General features: G+C 36.4%; 2 protein-coding genes across 3 annotated transcripts in view; one reads left to right on the forward strand and one right to left on the reverse strand.

The window, feature by feature from the left end:
* The first annotated feature begins 1,027 nt into the window (after nt 1–1,027).
* Nucleotides 1,028–8,346, forward strand: LOC129276609 (putative nucleotidyltransferase MAB21L1). The gene is made up of 2 exons (XM_054912996.2): nt 1,028–1,726; nt 5,255–8,346. Exons 1-2 carry the CDS (start codon nt 1,057–1,059, stop codon nt 5,938–5,940), a joined length of 1,356 nt encoding a protein of 451 aa, XP_054768971.2. The 5' UTR covers nt 1,028–1,056; the 3' UTR covers nt 5,941–8,346.
* A 1,699-nt stretch (nt 8,347–10,045) lies between these two features.
* The window catches only part of LOC129276612 (DNA-directed RNA polymerase, mitochondrial-like), a 32,057-nt gene continuing 15,266 nt past the window's right edge, over nt 10,046–26,836 (reverse strand). For both annotated transcript variants that reach the window (XM_064109317.1, XM_064109316.1), the window contains exons 13-28: nt 26,139–26,205; nt 25,873–26,008; nt 24,466–24,599; nt 23,420–23,520; nt 22,451–22,571; nt 21,432–21,628; nt 20,688–20,766; nt 20,133–20,255; nt 19,585–19,707; nt 18,917–18,994; nt 17,876–18,064; nt 15,614–15,780; nt 15,011–15,109; nt 13,857–13,929; nt 12,953–13,038; nt 10,046–12,332 (exon numbers count right to left, since the gene is read on the reverse strand). In XM_064109317.1, the coding sequence (XP_063965387.1) occupies nt 12,197–12,332; nt 12,953–13,038; nt 13,857–13,929; nt 15,011–15,109; nt 15,614–15,780; nt 17,876–18,064; nt 18,917–18,994; nt 19,585–19,707; nt 20,133–20,255; nt 20,688–20,766; nt 21,432–21,628; nt 22,451–22,571; nt 23,420–23,520; nt 24,466–24,599; nt 25,873–26,008; nt 26,139–26,205 (1,909 nt within the window). In that variant the 3' untranslated portion in view covers nt 10,046–12,196. The remainder of the gene's footprint in view (nt 12,333–12,952; nt 13,039–13,856; nt 13,930–15,010; nt 15,110–15,613; nt 15,781–17,875; nt 18,065–18,916; nt 18,995–19,584; nt 19,708–20,132; nt 20,256–20,687; nt 20,767–21,431; nt 21,629–22,450; nt 22,572–23,419; nt 23,521–24,465; nt 24,600–25,872; nt 26,009–26,138; nt 26,206–26,836) is intronic.

Genomic DNA, 26,836 nt, shown 5'->3' on the forward strand with positions numbered 1-26,836 from the left:
TATTTAGATTGTAAGAAAGGTTCACCAGTCGTTCTTATAGTTGCTCTCAACTTCCGAACAGCTTTATGAAACGCCTATGAGGAGGGTACACAAATTTCTGTCAAACAAAAGAAAAAGAAGGTGGGTTGGGGCGGGCAAATCAGCCCCCTGGATACATCCCTGTGTGTGTGTGTGTGTGTGAGATAGAGAGAGATTGGGGGGGGGGGGGTGTAGGGGAGCAGAATGTCATTGTGATGGGTGTGTTTGTGAGGGAGAGAGTATGCAGGGTAATGGTATTGGGAAAGAGAGAGTAAGTGAGAAATAATGGGTGGAAACGGAGAACGGTGTTTAAAGATCGGCAAGATTTATATCGGAGGGCGAAAATCAAAATAAAGAGATAAAAATAAAAGGGCTAGGAAATTGGCATGAAGAGGGCAGATCGAGGGGGGGGGGGTGGATGATCAAATGATAACTGAAAGGAAGCAAATCCAGCATTAGAACCAAGAAGATGAAGTTGATCTATTTTTTAAAGGGAAAGGGATAAACCCTATAAATCGACTAAGTAATTTGTTTTCCCTATTGTGTGTCAGTGTCTCTTAATTTTCATTCTCACTCCCTCATCTCCCTGTCTCCGTCTCCCGGTGACCTGGTCTCAACCCCTTTCAGGCCTTTTATAAGCATACACCCCTCTGTATAACACTGCATGATGTAGATGCTCTTGTGTGTCACCACCACCACTATCAACATCACCGATAAAAGGATCCTCCTCTTCATCCATGATCATTGTGAATAATCATCAGCATCATCACCATTGCATGCATCCTCCACCTCCTAATTATCATCTCCATCCTCCTCAATCATTATCATCAATTTAATCATGATCATCATGATAATGATCCTCCTCATCATCGTTTTCCTCCTCATTATCACCATCAACAACAACAGCACGTCTAGGCATACCACTGGCAAACAACCTCCCCCTCCCACCACCTCTGATTTTGAACAGACTCCAACGTGGTGCGTATTAATGATTAACTACGTCTGATCACGAAGACTAGTCGCGGCGATGCGATTGTCATGAATACGGGTGTAAACAACATGGCAGGCACCGGAGAAAACTCGACAAAATCGAAGAACAAAATCAGTTTATCGAATTCGTTAACCAAATATCTCCACGATACTGTTTTACCGAGGAGACGGGAAATACAAGAGGTTCATAGAGCACTCATCAGACGAATCATTGGGCCAATTTTGAGGAAGATTAGTGAGCTAGACGACCGCTTCCAAAGTGAATGCGAGGGACTATTGAATGAAACCTGTGAAAGCTTTGTGGGTGTGAACCATTGTCAATATTACAAAGTTGACATCGCCGTGGTTTTGTCGAATCTCCTCTCTCCAAAATGCCTAGAAAAATCCTCCCAAGAACCTCTTTTGCAAGGACAACAACCTGCCGCTTTTCTAGACAGTGCTGCGTGTGATAACCCATACATTTCACCACTTTCCGGCTTTGGATACGTTCTTGCCGACACTGAAAAATTGCTCCTCCATGATTTGCTGAGTATCAAGCAAGATGAGGTGTCATCGGCCCAACATGATGATGTCAGTTTTTCAAATAGATCCTTTCTTTCTCCTGGGAAGGTTGTGAAGCGGTTTGCCAACCTTGTCGAGGAAAGTGTGGAGATTTTGCTGGAGGAATGTATCTGGGAAGAGGAACCAACGGTCTATGAAATTTCTGTGAAAAGAGAAGGTGTGATGTCACTGTGTTTGTTTCGAATTCAGTACTAGGCCTAACCCAGGGAGCTCCCGCCCGTGCGGGAGCCCAGGGGCTTACCGTGTATTTGACCATAGTCACCGGACTAGGGTGATTTATGGTCTAAATATTTCTCCAAATGAATTGTGAAAACAGAAAGTATACAATTACCACGATTATATGGATGAAGGTCTAACGAGTGGCAGTTTCCTGACATCTGGGCACAGACTGGAACCTAAAAAAAACGAAAAGTTCTCTCCTTCTACCCCCGTCTCGATCGGCCATTTTTGTTAAAAATCGGAGAGAACTTTTCGTTTTTTTGAGGTTCCAGTCTGTGCCCAGATGTCAGGAAACTGCCACTCGTTAGACCTTCATCCATATAATCGTGGTAATTGTATACTTTCTGTTTTCACAATTCATTTGGAGAAATATTTAGACCATAAATCACCCTAGTCCGGTGACTATGGTCTAATACACGGTAAGCCCCTGGGCTCCCGCCCGCTGTGCGGGCGGGAGCTCCCTGGGTTATACTAGGCCTAACGTTAGATCTGTATTATTTTGATTTATTTATGTTGACATTTTGAAAGTATTTGTTTGTTCATTTATAAGTTTAATTCTGTGACTAAAATTCACAGTATCTAATGCTAATCTTTCTTAGTCTTCATAGGCCTGTTCACTTAATCAGGAATCTGTTTTGATTTCCTTTCTCTTTGGTAATTTTACCTTCATACTAGAGGTAAATTCTTGGAGCTCATGAGGCTTGAGCAGGAAGATCTTACCTGGAAAAGTATTATATACGACCTACCATCCAAAGTTCTTAGTTTTGCAGTCAGGTCTTCTATTGACTGTCTCCCTACTTTTAGGAACCTTCAAAGATGGGGTAAAAAACTATCGGCAAATTGTAAACTGTGCGGAAATAAACAGACCCTCCTGCATGTTCTAAATGGATGCAAAATCATGTTAGAACAAGGTCGATACACATGGAGACACAACAACATTTTGAATGCGATATACGAGTGTCTTCAGTCATCATTATCTGGAGATTACACTCTCCGAGTAGATCTTCCTGACAAAGCCAATCAACCCACAATTCCTATGAATATTCTACCGACTCCACTAAGACCTGATCTTGTTCTTTCATCTGTCCAAAATAAAGAAGTCATTGTTGTTGAGCTCACAGTTCCATTCAAACAAAACATTGATTCACGTCATGTGAACAAATGCAATAAATATGCACCTCTAACTAATGACATTGTTGACCAGGGATATTCATGCAAACTTTTCTGTATAGAAGTAGGTTCAAGAGGTTATGTGTCTAAGCAAAATAAAGTTAGAATCAAATCATTACTCAAAACGATGAAACTAGGGAAGAAAAACAAAATGATGTTGAATAGGATAAGCAAGCTGAGCATCATGACTAGCTATTCTTTGTTCCTTGCAAAAGACCAACCAACTTGGACCGAGCCCCCATTGCTCAGTGTCCCGGAAAACAACCAAAGCTAGTCTACTTTATCTGCTTGATGATTTTGACCCTTATAAAAATAATAACTCCACTTTTTTTTTCTTCTCAAAATATAGGTATTGTGATCTCTAAATTATAATCTATATCAAGAGACGTTGATGAAACAATCACATGTATACTTACCGTCTAATAATAACATACATAGAATGTGAATCATTAAAACAATATATTTAATTAAATCAATGGATTATCTGTAAATATGTATAACTTCCAAATGTCAATCAGGATAAACAACTTGAACTTTTTCATTTTACTTTTATTAGTCTGTCATATTTTAAAATATCATAATTGCAATAGTTCACATAATGGAAATATTTATCACAACAAGATTCCATGAATTTGAATAAGTATGTAACACTGTTTTAGTTGTGGCGATGCGTACCTGTATTATGAATGTATGTATATCTTCATCACAAAGTGATGGTTTCAATTTTGTACTTTCCTACTGTCTGGCCCCCTCTTAATCTCTCTTTCATTGAGACTGTCACCTTTCTTTTTCATTTAACATGCTTATCACTTTCTGCATACTCTACGTTATTCCATTTAGTCAAGTATATATTCAGCTTTCTTATGTAATGTAAATTATGTGTTAACTCTTATGTATTGTACCTTATGAATTGTACCTTTTCAATCAATATCATGTATTATTACCCTGCCTATTGCCAGTGAAGGGGAGTTTGTCCCATCATCACTGGCAGAGGACCTGGGTTTATTGTAACTTCTCTATTTGATTATGAAATAAAGATGATTTATATATAACAAGAAAATGTAGGATGGGGGTTGGGTGTCCAGACACTTTAAAATTCTGAAGTCTTCTTTTTATCTTTAGACTATACTAAAAATATGAATTCAATAGTTGTAATAATCTTCTGTTTTGTTCTCTATATTATTGTCTAACATTTTGTACTAAAAATTGACGAAGTTTCGCTTGTTAATTTTTCCAAATGACTGTTGAAAATTGATTGTCTGGACACACAGCAATTGGGTATACTGATTTTATTTCATTAATCATGTTGTATACTCTCCTAGGATTTATGCGTGGACTAATGAATGATTGATTGAGAATCTCTCAAAGACTTAAACCTCTATTTGACACATTTGTCTTCATATTTGGGGAAAGCACTTTATTCACAAATGAGCAGCTGATTATAACAGTTAACTTAATGTTTGTTGCAGATTATGAAATTGTGTGAACACCCATTACTAGTGTAACAATAAATTTTGCTGGGTTTATTTATTTAATCTGTACTCTTACATTTGGCTTTCCATACTTTATTGCTTACATTCAACTTGTTTATTTCAACTCATCTCATCCTTCTTTCCACCCTCACAATCCACATACATTGTCATGATCTCATCTTTCATTCCATCTCCACAATACATCTCACATAGCAACACAGGTTCATTGCATTTCATTCTTTCATTCAGTTTCCCCTCAGTCATGCTTCCTGGTTGTCCATTAGCTTTCCACTCCACATGGTCTTATTGTTTAATTCTCTATAGGATTCAGTTTAACTCATGATCACCCTTCTCTATTCTCTGATTGGTTCTTATTTTTAAATAGGGTTAGTTCATTTTATAGTTCATACCATTTTCCTTGTATGTGATTGGTTGATTTCTATGATTATCCAATGTGGGTACATTGGCAGAACTTCCCAGAAGATTAGAATGGAAAGTAAAGTCAGTGCTGATCTGGACTTCATCGTGTTAAGTTCTAATTTATTCTGTGTTCAACCTATCTTCAGTTTAATAATTTTAGTTTAATAAAAGTAAAAAGAGCTTTGGAGATTGAATTTACTGGAGAGCATAGGAGACTGAAGTGCAAGAGTTTATGATTTTGGAGTGTACAAACGGTCATGTTACACTAGATTTCAATAGTCTTTTCTATATTAAAGCACTGGATCGGTGCCATGAAATTATGCATATTCAAATTTGTAAAATGTCATACGATTCAATATCTGTGATGTGTACTGTTCATTCATTTAATTTATTCTGTGTTTTAGGTCATTTAGTGAGGCTACATGTAATACTGAGAGGCGAGGAATATACAATAGAACTGATCCCTGCATTGGAACTCACTGGCTGGTGGCCAAAGAGTCTACAGAACTGGGGACCTGAGTGTGCTGCAAGGCCCAACCAATGGCTGGACTACGCTCGCATGTCAAAGGTCAAGAATAAATTCCATGTGTTCCCCGCCCGGCCCCCACCAGGCCACGATGCCTTCCGACTCTGGTGCACCTACTTCAGCTTGAGTGAGAAGGTGTTGGCTCAGACCGTGATCGAGGACGATGTCCCTGAGGTGTCGTGCCGTGCCCCTATCTTGCTGACGATGCTGTCGCTCTGCGAGGAGAACTCCGAAGAGTTCTACCCCGTTACGCCGAGGATCATAACAACCGCATTTCTCCATCAGTGCACGCAGTATCCCCTTCAAGATGACTGGACACCTAATAAGCTTGGAAGAGCTTTTGTGGACCTTTTCTTATCTCTCATAGACATGTTGAAGTCAGGAATGTGTAATCACTACTTTCTCCCATCCTATAACATCTTGGACAACTCAGAAGACCTGAAGCCTGTAGCGCACCATCTCAAAGCCATTCTCAATGACATTGTAGAGAACCCAAACAAGACACAATTTTTGCATCTTAATCATAAGTCAAAAAGCAGAGCTGGTAACACTGGAAGTCGGTAGGATAGGACAGATCATGGATGTAAAGTGTACACGTACAGTATAGGCTAAGTCCACCCAATATCTAGTTGATTTTATTGTTTTTGAAAGAGCAATGGTGAAAATTTCATCAAAATCAAAAGAAATATATTGACTGGCAGTGGTTTTCCAAAGAAGCCCTTCTGCTTCCCAAAATGCTTTCTGGGCAGATGTCATCCCCATTTCATATACAATAAGTGGTTCCTTTATTTCATGATCAGACAAAGAATAAGGAAGGGCAGTTATATCAGGTGTATTCAGACCGACTCATATTCCAAAAATACCAGGTATTCTCTGATTGGGAAATTTACCCTGATCTACCCCCATTAGAAAATACCCGGTAAATAGTAGGTACTTCTCAAAATTATGAGAACTTTTGCAGGGACTTTTCCAACGTCGCAGGAATTTCTCAACTGAAGGCGTGGTTAGGCGAGGGCACTGTGAGCTGCTCTGATAATCCAGAGGCCAGGGTGCTATTTCATAAAACTGTTTATAATTTCATAAAGACTTCTCATTTCCTTTGCTGCACTAAGCTAAAAAATGTGTGCGAGCCTTTTATCAATTTTTCATTCATGTTTATTGGCTGAAAGAAAGAATAGATTTCATTGCCAATCCGGGAGTAAAAAGGTCAGGATAATCTCAATTTTTTTTCCAATAATGCTTGTAACTATTTATGTGTATTTTGTTAAATGTTAGGTATGCCACTTCAAAGAAATATACATGTCTTTTGAAAGTTTAGTTGTGCAATATATGAAAATAAATTATTACAGGTAGTAGATGTGTTAAAAATGTTTCAAAATGGAAAGAGATTGTGGTCTTTTTCTTTTAGATCATAAATATAATGTGTCACTAATATATTAGTATCATGGGCTGTGAAAATGTATATATTTTATGTGGTAGTACAAATGAAAGTTTGTGATTTTGTACATGTGTAGGGATTTTCAATCGCGAGTATTAGAATTAGAAAATCAATTTACATTAATAGATATAAATATTTTGAAAGAAAAAAATCCATAATTTAAGACTTTGACAACTCTGTGAATACCATCTGACAGTAATGCTATCATCATCACTAACACATAACTTCCCATTTTTTTTTAAGCTCAAGCCAAATTACTGTCTTTAGTACATTTTGTTAAAGGTCAAGTCCACCCGAAAAAAATGTTGATTTGAATATAGAAAAATCAAACTAGCATAACGCTGAAATTTTCATCAAAATCGGATGTAATGTAAAAGAAGAAAGTTATGACATTTTGAAGTTTTGCTATTTTTCACAAAACAGTGATATGCACAGTTCAGTGACATGCGAATGAGACAGTCAATGATGTCCTTCACTCACTATTTCTTTTGTTTTTATTGTTTGAATTATTCAATATTTCATTTTTTACATATTTGACAAGGACCAACTTGGCTGAACCATATACTCATTAAACAATGCTCATTCCCCATGTTGAGGAGGAATTAATAGTTGTTTCACTTGACAATGAGAAAATTAGAATATTTCATATAATAAAATACAAAATAATTAGTGAGTGGATGACGTCATCAGTCTCCTCATTTGCATACCGACCAAGATGTGCATATAACTGTTTTGTGAAATTAAGCAAAACCTTAAAATGCCATAACTTTCTTATTTTACATCCGATTTTGGTCAAATTTTCAGTGTTTTGCTCAAGTTAGATTTTTCTCTATTCATTCAAATCAACTTTTTGTTGGGGTGGACTTGTCCTTTAAGAATCCTATTGAATTCATGTTGTATGCATCTTTAGAACCTCATATTATAGAACTGTAAGCTGGTTATTTTATAACAATTGGCGTTATTACACTTGTATGTACATGTATATTGTAACAACATGATACATTGCATACATGTAGGTCGAGTATGGATCTGGGCGAATGTGAGGCTGGATTATACTTGGCAAACATGGAGGTATAGATACGTTCCTTGAGCAAGGTTATATGGCTTATGGTAGCATTTCATGAAGCATCTTATCGGTGACTCTGTCATAAGCTACTAAAATCCTTGAATCTGATTGGCTGAAAATGAATTTGTAAGGGGAATCACTGATAAGGTGTTTTATGAAATAAACCCAGGTGGTAATTGGTAATATTGAAAGTAGATAAATTTCAAATTGCTAATTTGTTACATAAACATAACATTGAAATCTATTTTCTTTTGTATTGATTTTTTATTATGTTGCATCATGTATAATACATCTTATAATATAGTTTTATGACACAATATGTACAAATCCTTGATTCTTATTTCAAATGCATTCATGTCTACAGGTTTGTAAAGACCCCAACAATAAATGGTGATCTTCACACAAAAACGGACTGCAATTTATGCCCTGTGGTGTTTGTCAAACATTTTGTATCAGTAAACTTAAATCTCAACAAGTGGAACGCCTCTGGCAGTCTCGCCTGCATTACGCAATCCGATATAGCAGCAGTGCTTCCTTTAAAAAACAGCTAATGAATAATTATTCACAGAAGAAAACACTAATATGATAATAAAATATTGTGTCCATTGACCCTAAATGACCTTTGACCATGATCATGTGACCTAAGACATGTGCAAAACAATCATTCATACTTGATTACCCTTGTCGATATTTCATGAGCAAGTACCATAAACTTCTTAAGTTATGATGCCAATTTAACATATACGTCCAACACGGCCAGAGTTCATTGACCTTTAAATGACCTTTGATCTTGGCCATGTTCCTGAAACACACACAAGGTATTCAGGGATACATTGCTGCTCTTATGTCCAAGTGTCATGAACTAAATCCATAGACTTAAGGTCATGATGACAATTCCACAAATACCCCTAACATTACCAAAGTTTGCTGACCCTAAATGGCATTTGACCTTGATCATTTGACCTGAATCTAGCACAGGATGTTCAAGGATACTTGACTGCTCTTATGTCCAAGTTTCATGAACTAGATCCATTAAATTCTTAAGTTATGATGGCAATTCCTCAAATAACCTCAACATGACCAAAGTTTGTTGACCCTAATTGACCCTTGACCTTAATCATGTGATGTGAAACTCAGGCAGGATATTCAGTGATACACTATTAACCTTATGTCTAAGTTTTATGAACTAGGTCCATATACTTTTGAAGTTATGACAACATTTCAAAAACTTAACCTTGGTTAAGATTTTGATATTGATTCCCCCAACATGGTCTAAGTTCATAGACCCTAAATGACCTTGGTCATGTGACCTGAAACTCGGGCAGGATGTTCAGTAATACTTCATCAGCCTTATGTCCAAGTTTAATGAACTAGGTCCATATACTTTTTAAGTTATGATGACATTTCAAAAACTTAACCAAGGTTAAGATTTCAATGTTGACGACGCCGTCGGAAAAGCGGCATCTATAGTCTCGCTCTGCTATGCAGGCGAGACAAATTTTTTTTTTTTTTATTGTTATGTATCTCATTATGCAAGATTCCTTTTTCAAATTTCTTCCATCAAATTTTAACCTGTTTCACTGTACATGGTATTCCTCATCTTACCAAGCCAATGCCGATTGTTGTTTGAAAAAAATAGTTAATCCTGATTGGCCAAACACATTATAATTGAACTATGATAATTTAAGATTAATCCTATTAAATACGAAGCAAATCCATGTGAAATTTCTGATCAACAACCCTGAATGATAAGGAAATTAAAAAACATATAATAATAATAATAATAATAATAGTTAAGATTAATATATATCTTCTTACTTTTAGGTTCTTAAGCGCTTAACATTGTAATTATTATTACCTGAGAAATAGGATCCATCACAGTTCCACACATAAAGTGCACCATTTCCACTCCCTGGAGGGTATCCTGGCCATGCAACTGCTTTTAATTGGTGCATACATCTAATCTAATCACATTGACTCTAATCACATCCAATCTAATCACATTGACTTTCACATCCTACCTGGTACCCACTTAACACCTGGGTGGAGAGTGACAAATGTAGATAAGTGCCTTGCCAATAAATGAATTTTGTTTACCAAGTCTACCATCCAAACAAAATAAACTATAGTCATGAAACAATTAATGGACCCTTTACAGTTAAAAGTAACTTCCTTGCAGACATGCCTTTCATGAGTGAAGTACACATATGAATTTAACACAAATTTGTCCATCTAAAGAAAGGACTTGCTTACATCAGACATAATTCAGATAATTTTGCATAGAATAGAAAATACAACATAAAATTAACAGGCTTGTAAAAAAAATACATAAAATAACATACATGTATATATAAATATAAATAACAAAATTGGTTTTAAATAAATCGTGATCACTTGCATTACAATGGTTAAATTGTCTTACAGAAATTGGAAGTGAGTAGTGTTTCACATATAGTTTAATCTGACTAAAAATCAAGTTGAATTACCAACGAGCACATGATAGGCAACACACAATCTCAATGATTTCCAGGTAGGAAAGCATGTCCACTCCATGTGTTTTGACCGATGTGGTGATATGTTAGTTGCCACATGCAACTGGGTATTTATATGTCAAATTTAGTCTGAAATCATTGTAAAACACCCCCTGTACTTGTATCATCATTACTCATTTAAGGCACTATTTGGAAAGGCAATCAAACTTTCCCCAAAACGTGTGATGAATAGAAGATTTATAAGGGTACCTTGACAGGTTACTTACTGTATATCCATCTATGGTACATGTAATTCTCGCTACCCCAAATAGGAACAAAAATCTCATAATGCGCGAGACGAGATAATTTTCACTCCGTCAGGTCGTCATCACCACTTCCGGTTCAGAGTCATGCTCGCGCCAGGTTCGCGATATTGAGTTTTCCACCACGCTGAAATCGATGCCAATCAGCGTAATATGTACAGATTATGATACTTTTTATTTAATTTGGTCAGTTTTGATTCCATTTGAATTATAAATAAAAATAAAAAATACATTTTACGTGAAAATAATTTTTATTCATGTTTTTATTTGGTTATAAAAAAAGTAAACGAAAAATGAATATCTTAAAATTTTGCATTTAGCGACCGGCCTGACATCACGATCGTATTCGACTAGACCCTGAATATATACAGCATTCATTCCGTCCAATTTTTCGTCGACCACAAAATTGATTAAAAAAATCAGTTTCGGAACTTAAAAAAATCTGACGGAGGAATACCGTGCAATGGAAAGCGTCGGGCAGAATTAGTGACTTTAGCAGAAAAGGCTGTTAAACTGTATCGTGAAAGAGAGGGTTGTGATCACGAACTTTCCGAGCGAAAGCGACGTTGTGTTGTTGTGCATGACGGCACTGTTGATCTGAATGGCAAAACAGTGCATTGGACTTCCGAACAGGAAGTTGTAATACCGGAAAGCTATCCCATAATGCAATGCGCGTTACAGGGATTTTCCCGGATCTCGGCGAAATCGCTATTTGGGGTAGCGAGAATTCAATTACCAGGCAAGAGTCTCATGCAGTGTTTCATAAAGCTGATCGTAAAATCTTTAGATTTAACAGACAACTGGAACATATTCTTCAGTGATAAGTAAGCTCAGTAGGGTCATATGATTTCACACAAGAACAGGGCCCTGTCTTACAAAGAGTTGATAATGATCCGATCAATCGTAACTATGGAAAGCCAGCAACGTCAGCATCTTATAAATGCATGTTTGTTCAAAATATTTTCTAGATATAATGTATATTCATAAATTCATTGTTTTCTTGACAATTTGGAGTTTTCCCCCTGTGTTTACAAAGGACATTTTGCAAATTTCCTGTAGAAAAATTATGACATTGACGGATTTTCATAGAGTTGCAATTGATTGGATCAATCGTGACTCTTTGTAAGACGGGGCCCAGGTCACCACTAGTGTGTAAAGGCATTCATAACTTGCGGACAGCTTTATGAAACCACTCCCGCAAACCCAACAGAAAATGAGTACTGGTCATCTGTATGTACCACATAAAATTATAACAGAAGTTAGGAATACACAAGAAAACTCTTGGACGATATATTCAAAGAAGTCATGTATCAAGATAAGCCATGACGACCAATTCAAAGGACTGTGAAAACTTCCATCTAATAAGTACTCTTTATTATTTGTGCTTGGCTTGAGGTATACTAACATGCATCAAATAATAAAGTCCTGCCACTCTGCCAGGTACATCGACTATGACCTCTTGAGATTGTAAAACAACCCCTTGCTTGATTCTTCTATGTCCTCATAGTGATTGTATGTATCGTTAACTGAAGAAATAAGTTGATTTCAAGACATTGTCGAGATCAAACTCTCCCTTCTGAGGTACATTTTTGACATAATCCTCGATGATCTTCATGTTTCTGCTTCCTCGTTTGAGTTTGGATGTATCCTGCATTTCCCTATAATATTTAAAAAAAAAAAAAGACAAATAAATCTATCATCTCTCACAAAAATGAAAACAATTGAGCCAAACTATGTCAACCTTCTATGAGTTGAATATTCAGTTAAGTTAAAAAACAAATGATACCATTCCAAGTGTGATATGTGTTGCGGTTCTTGTGTGATAGCAATTGAACATAAGCTAATCAGAACACTCTCTAAATTTGCACAAGATGAAAACAACAAAATGACTGTTTCAAAATAAAAAATTCACAACTTTTCTTTGCATTTCTAGTTATCATCAATTGCTATAGTCATGTTAATTTTCTGTAAGTATGAAAATGAAAAATTTAACAATATTCAATCATATTCATCTATTAATTTCATTTTAAAAATAAAATTATATACAAGAAAATGTGACTGGGGAATTAGAATAAGGGCATATGGCTTGGAAAGAGGAAAAATTACCAATTTGAAGAGCAAAAGATGATTAATGTTGATCTTATGACAACAGAGTATCTCTCCAGCTTCATGTGAGGTTAAATGTCATTGCAATCATTGCTATTCTGGGAGATCAGTTGTAAAGGTGTATTTTTATTTCAGCGAAGAAGGATAAAATCGAGTAATGTTGTGTACTTACAGCTGACCATATTTCTCCACCATGAATTCAGCCAGATTGTCTAAGACTGGTTCTTTGTGTAGCTTTACAAACTGGTTCCTACAGATCTACAAAAAAAGACAAAAAATGAGAAATTAATCGGTCACCGTTTCGGCATGTTTTCTCCCTACCACTCGGGTAGTAATCCAGGGCCCTGTCTTACAAAGAGTTACGATTGATCCAATCAATCGTAACTCTATGGAAATCCATCAGTATCATAATTTTTTTCTCCTGGAAATTTGCACAATTTCCTTTGTAAACAAAGGAGATCACACCAAATTGTCAAGAAATCAATGAATTTATGGATATACATTCATATCTAGATTAAAAAAAACAAAACATGCATTTTATATGTTGATTTTGCTGGCTTTCCATAGTTGCGATTGATCGGATCAATCGCAACTCTTTGTAAGATGGGTCCCGGGTTTTAAATCTACTTCCATCCCTAACTAAGGGAGTGGCTGGATCATCAGCAGGGTGAAAAGTTGATCGTCAATGAATACGAAATACTTTGAGGCTTCAGTAAAAAACATTTTGGAAATGAGGCATTTATATAAAGAATTTACAGCCATTTTGATTTTTGCACCTCCCTTTTCCAAATACATGGTGTACATTTTGTTAAAATCCTATAGCATTGTTTTTCAATTATCATAAGTTAATCCAAAATCAAAAGTGAGTTCATAAAATGAAATCTGCTGATGACTTACTTTCCTCATTAAAGATACAAAATGGCTTCTGACCCCAGAGCAATTGTACAAATACAAGCTAAAGTTTCATAATTGTTGAATGCTACTAATTCATAATTATTGATATGAAAGTGTGATGACTTGAAAGAAAGAAAATTAGAAAATGAAGATAAATGAATGTGTATAGAAGCATTTCATACCTTGTTCATTTGGTTGACAGAGTTGGCATGGGTCCAGTAACAGTCATGAACAGAAGCAAAAGTGATACCAGCTCTGAAAGATAAAACAAAGAAAATAATTGGAACATTATGGAAGAATGATGGCAGAAATCATATTACTACCCTTGTCAAAGCAAACAACAAAACATTTTGTTATGGTGATTATACTTTATTTATGGAGGGGGTGAGGATGATCGCTGTGAGTGCGAGGTGAATACCCCATGGGGGGGGGGGGGCGTCATGGTCTAGTGGCTACGACTCTCGTCTTTCAATAAAAGGGACGTGGGTTCGAATCTCAGCCACGGCGTGTTTTCTTTCAGCAAGACATTTATCAAAATTGTGCTGCACTCAACCGAGGTGAGGTGAATGGGGTACCCGGCAGGATTAATTCCTTGAATGCAACCCGCACCTTTAGCAGCTGGAGCTACAGCCGGGGTCATATTTAGTATGCCATTGAATAGGAAACTAGATAATTGGCACCTCATAAATGCAATATATTATTATTATTATTATTAGTCAGGGGACTAAATTGAATTTAAAATTGAAATGTGGATGACCGATGGCTCAGAATGGGACACCAGAAATATTGCACCAGTCAAGTCCAATATTGCATGAATTGTACGACAAAGAACTCACCAAATTATCAAGCGGTTAAGATCAAAGTTTCAAACTATAGTGTAAGTTTTCGCATATTTGTGGATACAAGTTCACGGGATATTTCCTTGTGGTAAATTGCCAATTCGTCTACTGCCAATATCTCCACTCACCACATGGTCTACCTTCACTTAGTCTAATGCCATTCTTTCCATCAACATTTCGTCCAACAACTATTTGGTCCAATCGTCTAATCACCAGTTCGTCTATGACCATTACGTATCATAACCAGTTGGTCTAATGTCCATTTTATTTTCATAAATTTTGTCCAACTAACACTTAGTCTACTTAGACCAAATGGTACATGGACTAAATGGCTAATGGATCAACCGGTTATTGGACGAAATGGTGAGAAGACGAAATGGCAATTAGACCATGTGGACAGTGGACGAACTGTTGGTAGACCAAATGATAATAGAACAGTTGGTAGTTGGATGAATTTGCATTAGACCAATTGAAAATAAACCTTCCTTGTTACTTACCTTTGAGAATAGAGAGATGTAAGCATCATATGAGTTGAGTCAAGGGAATGAATGAAGTTTGGTGGGAATGCATTCTTCTGCTTCATCGTGTCTGGACGTCTGTAAATATGAAAGGGAATCAGAGAATTTAGACGTAACATTAATAAAATTTTCATGCAATCACACTGTCAAATTCATGTCAATGAAGCGAAGGCACAGTAGTTCAACTATTTCTTCCTATATATACAGATATTTGGTAAAGATCAGTAACTAGCCTCTGTAAATCTAACTTTATACAAAATGCATGTTCTCTCAGGCAATATAGTTCACCTACTTCTACTGTTAAGGCCTGTCTCTAGCTTCTATAAATCTAACTTCTAAGATGCATTTTTTCCCTTCATACTCTTCCTAAAAACAATTAAAAAAAACAAACATTAAAAAATATATTTCACGTTTCCAATCACTAAAATTTCCATTCAACTTTGCTTATATATTTCGTATTAGAACTAAACCCATTGATGACTGAACTGGGTGGTCTCTGTACGAAGCTACTAGCAATCAATGGGTTACATGCTGACAGTGGTTAGCAAAAACAGTATATCCATGGTAGTGTATCGCACTTACTCATTCTGACTATTCCTATCTTCGTGATAGACGTTGCGACCTCCATGGGAGATAAGTTTCAGACTCTTCTTATGATACGGCTGTATGATTGGGAGACCAAGAGGGGTTACCCATTCTACCGTCTCGCCAGCCTTAGAGATCAACCAAGCGCTCTCTGTCAGCCAATCCTAAAGATCACGATACAAAGGAAGAAAGAACAAAAAGAATAAGACTTGTCTTATGATACTACTGTAAAATGGGAAGATCTAGAGGGGTAACCCATTCTACCATTTCACCCGCCTTAGAGATCAACCAAGTGCTCTCTGTCAACCAATCCTAAGATCACGATACAAAGGAAGAAACAGAAAGAATAAGACTTGTCTTATGATACTACTGTAAAATGGGCAGATCTAGAGGGGTAACCCATTCTACCGTTTCACATGCCTTTCAGATCAACCAAGCACTCTCGGTCAACCAATCCTAAAGATCTTGATACAAAGAAAGATTGAAGGATTGATCTTAATGAGACAGGGAGAGGGGAGGGCTGATTCAGGCCCTGATTTCACGATTAATATGTAAAGCCGAATAGCTGGTGCCGCGCAGTGCCATGACATATTTCTTTCAAGTATTGCACAACTATTGAGACCAAGGATTCATTCTCTTTTAAGAGGGACGGGGTGTACGGAAACCTTTGCTCTCACTTGAAAGAAAATTTATTATAAAACCTAATTCTCAATTAATTTGAAAAATGATTCAAATTGCTTCACAATCTGTCTAGAAACACAGGGTGGAATTCCGATAATTACAGCAAAGTTTAACCCCAGACTTAACATACACGTTTGTCCACAATTCCACGGAAGGCGAGGTTAGATCTTACTTATTCAATATTAATGAACCCCCCCCCCCCTCACTATTATTTGGGGTTCACTTTTCTGCGCAGGTTGAGAACAATCTACACTTGGTGAATGAGTTGACAACTGGCACTGTATAAATTTGGTTTAATATAACCTAGAGTTAAATTATTTAGCGCTGAGATTAGGGTAGAATCTCTTAGGACTGCAAAACTCGAGTTTAACTTAAACTCTGGTCTAAAGTTGTGGTTTATCGACAGAAAAACAATTGTGAAAGGTATCTCTAAGAGTACAAGTTCAATTTTTCAGCTCATTTGTCACTCAAATCCTTCATAACTGACTGGGAATAATTAGTGAAACAGTTCTCTTTATCATTAAAACATGAGGAAAGAGCCAAGTGAAGATAGGAAACATATGATGTGAGTGCAATTTTGAATTTTTGGCTTCCAATAATTTTAAACTCAGAGTTAGACCTGGGCATTAGTCAAACCGCGCTTTTGAATACGGGCCATTCTGATCTAAAAAATATGCTTTGACTGAGGTGATTTATGGAAGGGCAACTTAAGCATACTGTACAGTGCGTCCCACAAAAAACGAAACCGAGATTTATCGATGATTTATCATAACTTAATAACAAATACAATAGACAAATGACATACCATTGTAAAGCTTAGAATCTCCTCTTTCATCTGAAATTACTAAGATTATTTCTCATTCACGCATGAGTGAGCAAAAACAATTTGAAGAGGGGATACCAAAAAGTCATTTGGCGGGCTGTATCTGGGTTTCAAAACGAAAACCACATTTTTAAAAAGTTCAATATCTGCTCTTTAATTTGATACCTCAATTACAGAAAATTGTCAAAAAATAACAAAGTTCTGGTTATTTGAAATAAGGCTTGAATTTCAATAATTTCATAAAATGAAGAGGTTTTACAGGCTAGCGTTCAAACTCACTCGACACTCCGTTTTGTTGACGATCAGCCATGCATTAAGTCTTTTGTTAACCATGCGATAGCGTCTGTGGGAAACCGGTGAAAACACGTTTATTTAATGAAATTATGGAAATACAAGCATTGTTTCGAGGGATCATAACTTTTTTACCTTTTGACCATTTTTTGTGATTAAGGTATCAAATAAAAGAGCAGATATTGAACTTTTTAGGCATGTGATTTTCTTTTTGAAATTCAGATACCCCCCGCCAAATGAGTTTTTGGTATCCTTTCTTCAAATTGTTTTTGCTCACTCATGCGTGAATGAGGAATAATATAAGTAATATCAGATGAAAGAGGTGATTCTAAGCTTTACATTGATAGGTCATTTATCTATTGTATTTGTGATTAAGTTATGATAAATCGTCGTTTAATCTCGGTTTCGTTTTTTCTGGGACGCACTGTATAGTACCACTTATGAGGTTTTGGAATTACATGTACCTGTATTTCTCTGGTCTTTGTAAACATCTTTCTAAGACTCTGAAAGACTTTGAGTGTGATGTAGCCAGCAGCAAACCATTTCTGATCCATGGTGAGGTCATCTTCTTCCCTGAGCTGCTTGAGGATCTGACGCCGGCCGCCATAGGATGTAACACCATACACCACTGTCATTACAGTCTGCTTCACAACCTGGAAAGGTGTAATGATATTGATAAGAAAACATGACACTATTCACTAACACCAAAAGAGTAACACTATACACCACAGTTATGACAATCTGCTTCAAAACCTGTGAAGGTGTACTGATATGGATTATAATGGAATATAACACATTTCACAAACACCAAAACCAATAACACCATACACCACTATGATGACAGTCTGCTTAACAAACTGGAAAGGTGTATCAATATTGATTATGACAAAAAATGACACCACTAACACCTTCTCCAACACCAAAGCAAAAATCATACACAATTGTCAGGACAGCCTGCTTTACAACCTGTAAAGTTGTTATGATATTGATTATAATAAAACATGACACTATTCACTAACATCATGACCTGTAACACCATACACCAATGTTACGACAGTCTGCTTCACAACTGGGAAAGGTGTAATTATATGGATTATAACAAAACATACCTGTAACACCATTAATACCTTCACCAACACCACAGCCAACAACATAAACACCACTAATGATTAGACACCATCACTATCTCACTATCAGTGAGAGTAACACCATCAAACAACAGCAACAGCACAAACTCCTTCCAAAACAATTATATTAATAATAACACCAAAACCGACATTAGCACCAACATGAACAAGTTACCATACCAGCATTAACACCAATGAAAACACCTTTCCCACTAACAAGTCCACCATTACCATTAGCAACACCTATACTAACAGACATCAACACCATTATCAACATCAAAATGAACACCACCATCACTTCAATCGATAACAGAACATGCTCACAATGTATCTAGTCAATGAGGTTTGAAACTCTCTACAATTAAATTAATTTCTTACATTTCTCTTGATGTGCCCAGCAAGGGCCTGCGCAATCTTGTTTCCTTTCTCTGCGTCTTGTCTTCGTAGCTCCTCAACCTATAAGAGAGACAAAGACAACATCAAAATGTAAAGATCATAACTAGACACACGGTTCGACCACACATATTACGTTTGCATCATACATCACTTTTGCTGTTTATCATTAAACTCATATTTCTTTTTACCTTTTGTCTATCAAAAACTGATACCACATATATTTGTTTATTTGCTAATGTTTCAAAGCATTACGACGGTAAATATAGTAACTTTATCAACGATGTCAATGAAATATGAATCACACCACTGGTGGATCGGGGGGGGGGGCACAGCTGGCTTGTGCCCCCCATAATTAAAATTTCGAATGTAAAAATGCTGTTAAAACACACGTGTGCTCCTCCCCCTTTTGAAAGTGAAGACCCTTTTTTTTTTGCTTGTCAATTTTTTCGTGGATATTTCGAAATGTCCTTTTTCATTTTTGGGTGATTTTTCCTTGGGAAAATGTGCCCCACCCCCTTTGGAAAATCCTGGATCCGCCCCTGAATCACACAGACAACATGGCTGAACAGCAACCTGACTGAAACACCAATTTTCAGTTTGAATAAACCATGCTGCCATTTCCATAAAATATGTTATAAATCCAGTCTTACCATCTGAGCCACCCCACTGTAGACATCCTGCGGTACATCAAAGGGATGAAGGTTGACCTGCTGAGCTCCGACCAGATCACGTCCCAAGGCAGCATAGTGCTGAAGACCATTACATGAACCGTCCTGTACGAGTGACGCATGAACAAAAATGGTAGAACTTATCATTATTTGTTTCAACTTAAAACCCCAGGCCTACACTTTTACCTCAGTAACTCACCTAGGCTTTGCAAAGAAAGCATTTGAAAACATAGTTTTATATATCATATTTCAATTTACTTGATGATTTTGTTAGCTAGATGTAAATGGATCCCCTGTAAGAATATGATTCATCCACTTATGATTATTACCAATCAAAGATTTAGGGGTGGGGAACAAAAGGGGCGTGTTCACTCTAGTTTCCCTATACGTTTTTTGCTTGTCCAAAGTCTTTTTGACGGGAAACTGGCTCCATGAGCGGAGACCTGTGATCTCTGTTTTGATGGGGGAAAGTGCCTCTGATGATGGTAAAATCAGACATTTCAAATCATTTGAATGAATAACATTCTAACCTGATGTATTGGGAGGTGGCTGATGTACGATGCAGGGTCACCTGACCTTATCGCCTTGGTAAGCTCCATACACGAAGCTAACGTCTGCCATTGCTCGTCAGATTTCTGCCACCACTTGTTGCCCTAGAAACCAATCAACGATCGATCACTTTGAGAATACCATCCCCATTCACCACAAGAATATCCTCATTTTGTTTGTAACTTGAACAGGAAGCTGTTAACGATAAATCAAATCTATCTGCATGCCAAATGTACTTGGCGATCATAATCACTTTCTTGTTAATTTCATATATGGCAAAGCAATTTGAATAAGTCAAGGCATTAATACCAAACTGGGAGAAAGAATCAAATTTGCCGCATTCGTTGCTTGGGACAAGAAGATTAATTTCTATATCCATCAAAGTGATTTAATTTTCAGTAACATAATACACAGTTGACCTTAATCTTCAATAAGCTGGTTCGTTTCAAGTGGCACAGTATTGGCCATATCTGTGATGTTCTTTGAATGAACACTAGCTAAATGGTTAAAAACTCATTTTAATTATATCAACTTACATCAAGAGGTCTATCAGCTGAGTCTATAATCTCATCCATCATATCATGAGCATACTGAAGCCTTTCTTCAACAGCACATCTATACAATAAGAAATAAATAAAAGAAAGAGCAAACTTAGCCATTATTGTAGAAACCATTGAAACCTTGATTGTGACTGGCTGCTGAGCCACGTTTCCGTAGGAGCTACATAAATGTGGCAGTTAGCATAGTTGTAACTCTTTATAAAATGGGTCAAAGATCTCTTCATTCAACGAAAATAGACTTTATATCAGTGTGTGTGTGTATTTGAGTTTTGTTAGACGTGTGTCAATCAGATATGATTATTTACGTCTGGGACCGACCTTTAACGTCACCATCCGAAAGACGTGACCAGGGCTCGAACCTCTGCATCAATTTGTAACTTCCCCACACAGCTTGGATTACAGGCACACGCCACAATGCACGCCACAACGTCCCAGTGGGACATGTTGTCCTCATTTCAGCTCTGAAGCAAGGTACACGATTAACTAATTAAATTACTGAATGCAATAATAAATCTTGGAATTCTCCCAAAGTGAGAGTTGGTCCATAAAAATAGAGGTAAAACAATAGATGTGAATACTGTATGGCTCCTAACAATGGTTGTAATGATTACATTTCGGCATATACTGTTATGACAGAAATATGATCCAAATATAAGGCAGGACATTTTTCTCCAGCACTATATATGAATCTATTCCATTTAAAATATCAAAGTTTCTCACCTTTTCTTATGGCCAGTAAGGTTGACAAGGTGAATTTTCAACCATCTAAATCCCTCCTCACCCAGGGGTCTCCCCCGGGCAAATAATAGAAGACTCCTGGTGACATCACTGCCAAAATGATTGAAGTGGGGTGGGCAGGGGTAGACCCGACCACGGAAATCCATGTTGTGAGGGAACCACACAATTTCATCCCGAACCTGGAACAAACAAAATATTTGTTGAATTGCCAGAATTGAAAATATTTCTTATTTGACTTTTGCAGTCTAATCAAAACACAAATTTTTTTTCCGCTCAAAACATTTTAAAGATATTTGTGCAAATTTGAGTAAAATAGGCATGTAAAATAGACATTAATCGTGATGGCATGTCACCCAAATTTTATTAGCTTGATGTTATCATTCTCTGATTTTGTTGGATGAAATCACATCTTAAAAATGTTACAATTAATGTACTTTTCTCCACATCGATTTTGCTATCTACAGTAAAGTTCCACAAAAAAGAAATCTTATTCTTTTACTGAGTATGGTAATTTAAGATGGCTGCTTTTCTTCTGACTTTAATAAGTACACTTTTAGATAATGTACATGTACAGTAATATACAGTAATCTGAAGGACTTCACTCTTATTCAAAACCATGGCCATATGCAGTGGGGGGGGGGGGGCAGTCCCCCTCGAAATTTTCAAAAAAACCTCCCTTTTTACTGACAATTTTCACATGCACAATATCCTTCGATTTCACTTTAGAAAATGCAAAAGCACCCCATGACAAGCTCGGTCACTGCACTCCCTCGCTTTCAAGTTTCTTTGAATATTTTTACAGGTCTTGCCCCCCATGAAAAAAATTCTGCTTACGGCCATGTTCGAAAACTTAAACATAAAAATATGCTACATGGGTAAATGCTGAAAAAATGTACAGCAAAAGTGGAAAATAAATAAGGAAGCAAGTTTCTTTACACCTTTGCTAGTCATAGATATATCCATGAAAGTCAATAAAAGAAAACTTAAAAATCAATTTTCACCTTGTCTGCTATAGAAAGCTTGTACAACATATCCATCCTCAAGGAATGCATTTCAGCTTGTAGTTTACGTGCTGCTGCCCTCTCTCGGTGAACCTGAGCCAGCTCCTCTCGAGAGATATCACTAAACATAAACACCACATTGCATGAAAAAATATATTTAGGGACTTTGATGGCAATAGTCAGCATTTATGTACAGATGTTACTTCACATTATCAATCAAATCAATCAGTTGTTGGATGCCATATTATAACTTAAGAGTAAAAAGAATGCACAAAGATACAAAGGTAAAAAGATATTTCAAAATGGACTCAACAATTTTACAATACGATTCCTTTGCCTATTGATGAGTAAGAGAAATGTTACCTTGCTAATTATTGGTGGTAAATTCTTCACTTGTTTTTTAACATGCATGTAATTGGGTTTTTACAAACCTGTAATAACCAGATATGAATGTTTGTGATGATGATGATGATGATGAATTGATGATGATGCAGTGATGATGATGATCACAGTGATGCTACTGCTGATGATAATGTTGATGATTGTGATGATGATGATGATGATGAATTGATGATGATGCAGTGATGATGATTGATGATAGTGATGCTACTGCTGCTGATGATGATAATGTTGATGATTGTGATGATGATGAGGAGGAGGATGAGGGTCATAATGAAGAAGATGATGATAGCGATGCTGCTGGTACTGATGATAATAATGAAGATGACAATGATGATGGTGATGATGAAAATGGTGATGACAGTGATGTATATGACGATCACAATGATAATGATGGTGATGATGATGATGATTATGGTTATATAGAAATGACAATTCTGGAGATAATGATGAGGAGGATGGTGATGATGATGAAAGTGATGACACTGCTGATGATGATAATGTTGATGATGGTGATGATGATGGCGATGGTAGTGATAATATCTTGATGTTGTGATTAGGTTTACTTACCTTGTTATCCTAGGTGGTAATTGGCAAGCTGAGGCTGGTTGAGGTACATCAAGATCTTTACTTCCATTATTCCTAAATACTGATATCACTGTATCCAGAACCTATTTACAAAGAAATCAAAACAAATTATACATCAGATGAGTGTTAGAAGAAAAGCTTGTAAAAATAGAAGAAAAAAAATAATAAAAAACGTTGGTTAAAGTTTGAGGAAAATCCATTAACGATTAAGAAAGTTATTAGAATTTTAAGTTTTGGATTTGTGACGTCAAAAATGAGCAGCTGTCCCATATGTTATGTAATATAAAATGCACAAAATTTATTTTTTATGGTTCGTGATCACTTATTTTTGTTTTCTTTTTTTTGAACGGGTGGGAAATGATTTGTTTATTGACATACTGAAGGTACAGTAAAAAGCATTATCAATTTTCTGAGAAAATGACATTTCATTAATTTCTTTTACCATACGATATGTAGGGAAGGTGCTCGCATATGACGTCACAAATCAAATAATTAAAATTCTAATAACATTTTAATTCTTTGATGGATTTTTCTCAAACATTTGGCAATATGTTTTATTAGTATTTCTGCTGTTTTTACAATAAATTTCTTGTCAGGGTGAACTTCCCTGGTAAAGGAGTAAGATAGCAAAACAGCAGATATTACTGAATATCAAACAGCATGTTAAAAATAAAAATTATTGTCATACCAATATAGGATACTGATATAATTTGACATATCACTACCATATCACTATCCTATCATGAGAGCCTTGTAAGAAGACATATCTAATATGTTGTTACCATGGCATTGCAATACCAGACACATAAACAAAATATATATATATGTTGTAAATGTCTGAACACCAGGAGCAATGTGTGTGCTCGGAAGGAGGAAGCAGTTTACAAATCTCCCTCACTCATTTCTCTCTTTGATTTCCATGATATGCACTTGACAGTCATATCATAATATTAGCATCTGGCTTAAGCTGGGCTTACCAGTATGTACATTTTCCACTCCTTGTGGAGTATTCCAGCTATTATACTTACAGGCTGATTGATGATCCAAGGCACAGTACTGAGTTGATTGAGGGCATCTAGGATGGGGTACAGTTCTTGGGATGGAGTCTTCTCTAATAAGTCTTGGTGTTGATGAGCTCCGTCTTTGCTACGCATGATCTTAGCTGTATGGAGAGATAGAAATCACCAAGAAATATGATTTTGATGTTACTGTGATTATGTTTCTTATCACTGGCCATGTGAACAAAGATCATCACTGCCACTAACAAGTGGAAGGCCTCTGGCAGTCTCGCCTGCATTACGCAATGTAATATAGCAGCAGTGCTAACTTTGAAAACTACTATAAAATAATCATTCACAAAAACACCATTCATATAATGACATAATACCACATTCATTGACCATAAATGACATTTGAACGGTGACTTAAGACTTGTCAACTACACCCATGTCCACATTTTATTCACTCTATCCATAAACTTTGATGGCAATTCAACAATTACCCCAACATGGCCTAAGTTTATTGACCTTAACTGACCTTTGACCTTGGTTTTGTGACCTGAAACTCACAGGGGATGTTCAGTGATACTTGATTACTCTTGTATCCCAAGTTTGATGAACTAGATCCATAAACTTTCATAGTTAGGATGGTAATTCAACAAATACCCCCAACATGGCCAAAGTTTATTGACCTTTAATGACCTTTGACCATGGTCATGTGACCTGAAACTCGTACAGGATGTTCAGTGATACTTGATTACTCTTGTATCCCAAGTTTTATGAACTAGATCCATAAACTTTCATAGTTAGGATGGTAATTCAACAAATACCCCCAACATGGCCAAAGTTTATTGACCTTTGACCTTGGTCATGTGACCTGAAACTCAGGCAGGATGTTCAGTAATACTTGATTGACCTTATGTCCAAGTTTCATGAACTAGGTCCATATACTTTCTAAGTTATGATGTCATTTCAAAAACTTAACCTTAGGTTAAGATTTGATGTTGACGCCGCCGTCGCCGTCGGAAAAGCGGCGCCTGTAGTCTCGCTCTGCTATGCAGGCGAGACAAAAACTCATAGCACAGAGGGAATCTGTTCACACGACTGTCAATATTTGACATTACAAAGATAAGAGGATAAGCACCAAACCCCACTTAGTTTATATTCATACTACCAGCCATGTGAACAACAATCATTAACACCATTAAAGACACATGGCACAAAAAGATTCTCTTCACACAACCGGCAATAAAAGTGAGAGTTTCAACAGTCCTTACTAGAGTTAAGAGGATAAGCACCAAACATCACTTAGATTATATTCATATCACCAGCCATGTGAACAAAGATCATTAACACCATTAAAGAAACATGGCACAAAAAGATTCTCTTCACACAACCGACAATACACAAAAAAGTGAGAGTTTCAACAGTACTTACTAGAGCTAAGAGGATAAGCACCAAACCTAACAGATGTCCATGGGATTGGTGGGGTTAACATTGGAAGCATATTGGTATCAAACACGAGGTTTGGATCCTTGGCTGTCTGGAAGAGATCTACCAATGTAGGATGAGGCTGTATCAGAAATAAATAAATGAACAAAAAGTATTATTTTCATCAGCTTAATTTCAAGATATATTAGAGAGTCGCACTACTCATATGCTACGGAAATAGAGAAGAGAATCAATTATTTTACATTATCTACCTTGATGAATCCGACATGTTTGAAGCTCCTGTATGTATACATGTGATAAAGGGCAGGAATCCATTGCCTGTTGGTAAAAAAAAAAGTTCAAGAAAATTTAAACAAATGATTTGATCTACAGTCCATTCTTTTCCTTTAAAATTTTATCTAATGATTTGCATCATTCAAGTTGGGGAAAGTGATGCATTATTATGAAATATATATATGTTTTGAATCTGAATTGAAATAGACACAGCTTGGTGAAATAAATGCAGGAAGTTTTAATCATGAAAAAAAAACCAATGAATTGTTCATTATCATAGTATCATATCTAGGCTAATAGCTGTCAACATAAGACCCATTTAATGAAATCTAACCTCCCTCGAGTGAACAAATATTTCAGAAAAAGGATCCTACTCAAATTTTGTTAAACATTGCAATTATATTCATTGAGAATGCACATCTTTTGCATTAAAGACTCTCTACTCATATCAAGCTATCATAAACATGGTAAGAATTTAACTATCAATTGCCTGATCATCAGACATATTCTTTTTATTCAATTGATAGTTAGCACGTGTACACATAATAAGGTACAGGTATCATAAGGACATGTCACCATGTCTACTAACAAAATCCTTACAGAAGCCCTTACAGCAAGCCACTAGAAGGCAAGGCAAGGTTTTGAACAATCATCTTAGAACCATTTTCGGTAACAG

The sequence above is a fragment of the Lytechinus pictus genome, chromosome 14, assembly GCF_037042905.1.
Source record: "Lytechinus pictus isolate F3 Inbred chromosome 14, Lp3.0, whole genome shotgun sequence".
Classification (NCBI taxonomy): Eukaryota; Metazoa; Echinodermata; class Echinoidea; order Temnopleuroida; family Toxopneustidae; genus Lytechinus; species Lytechinus pictus.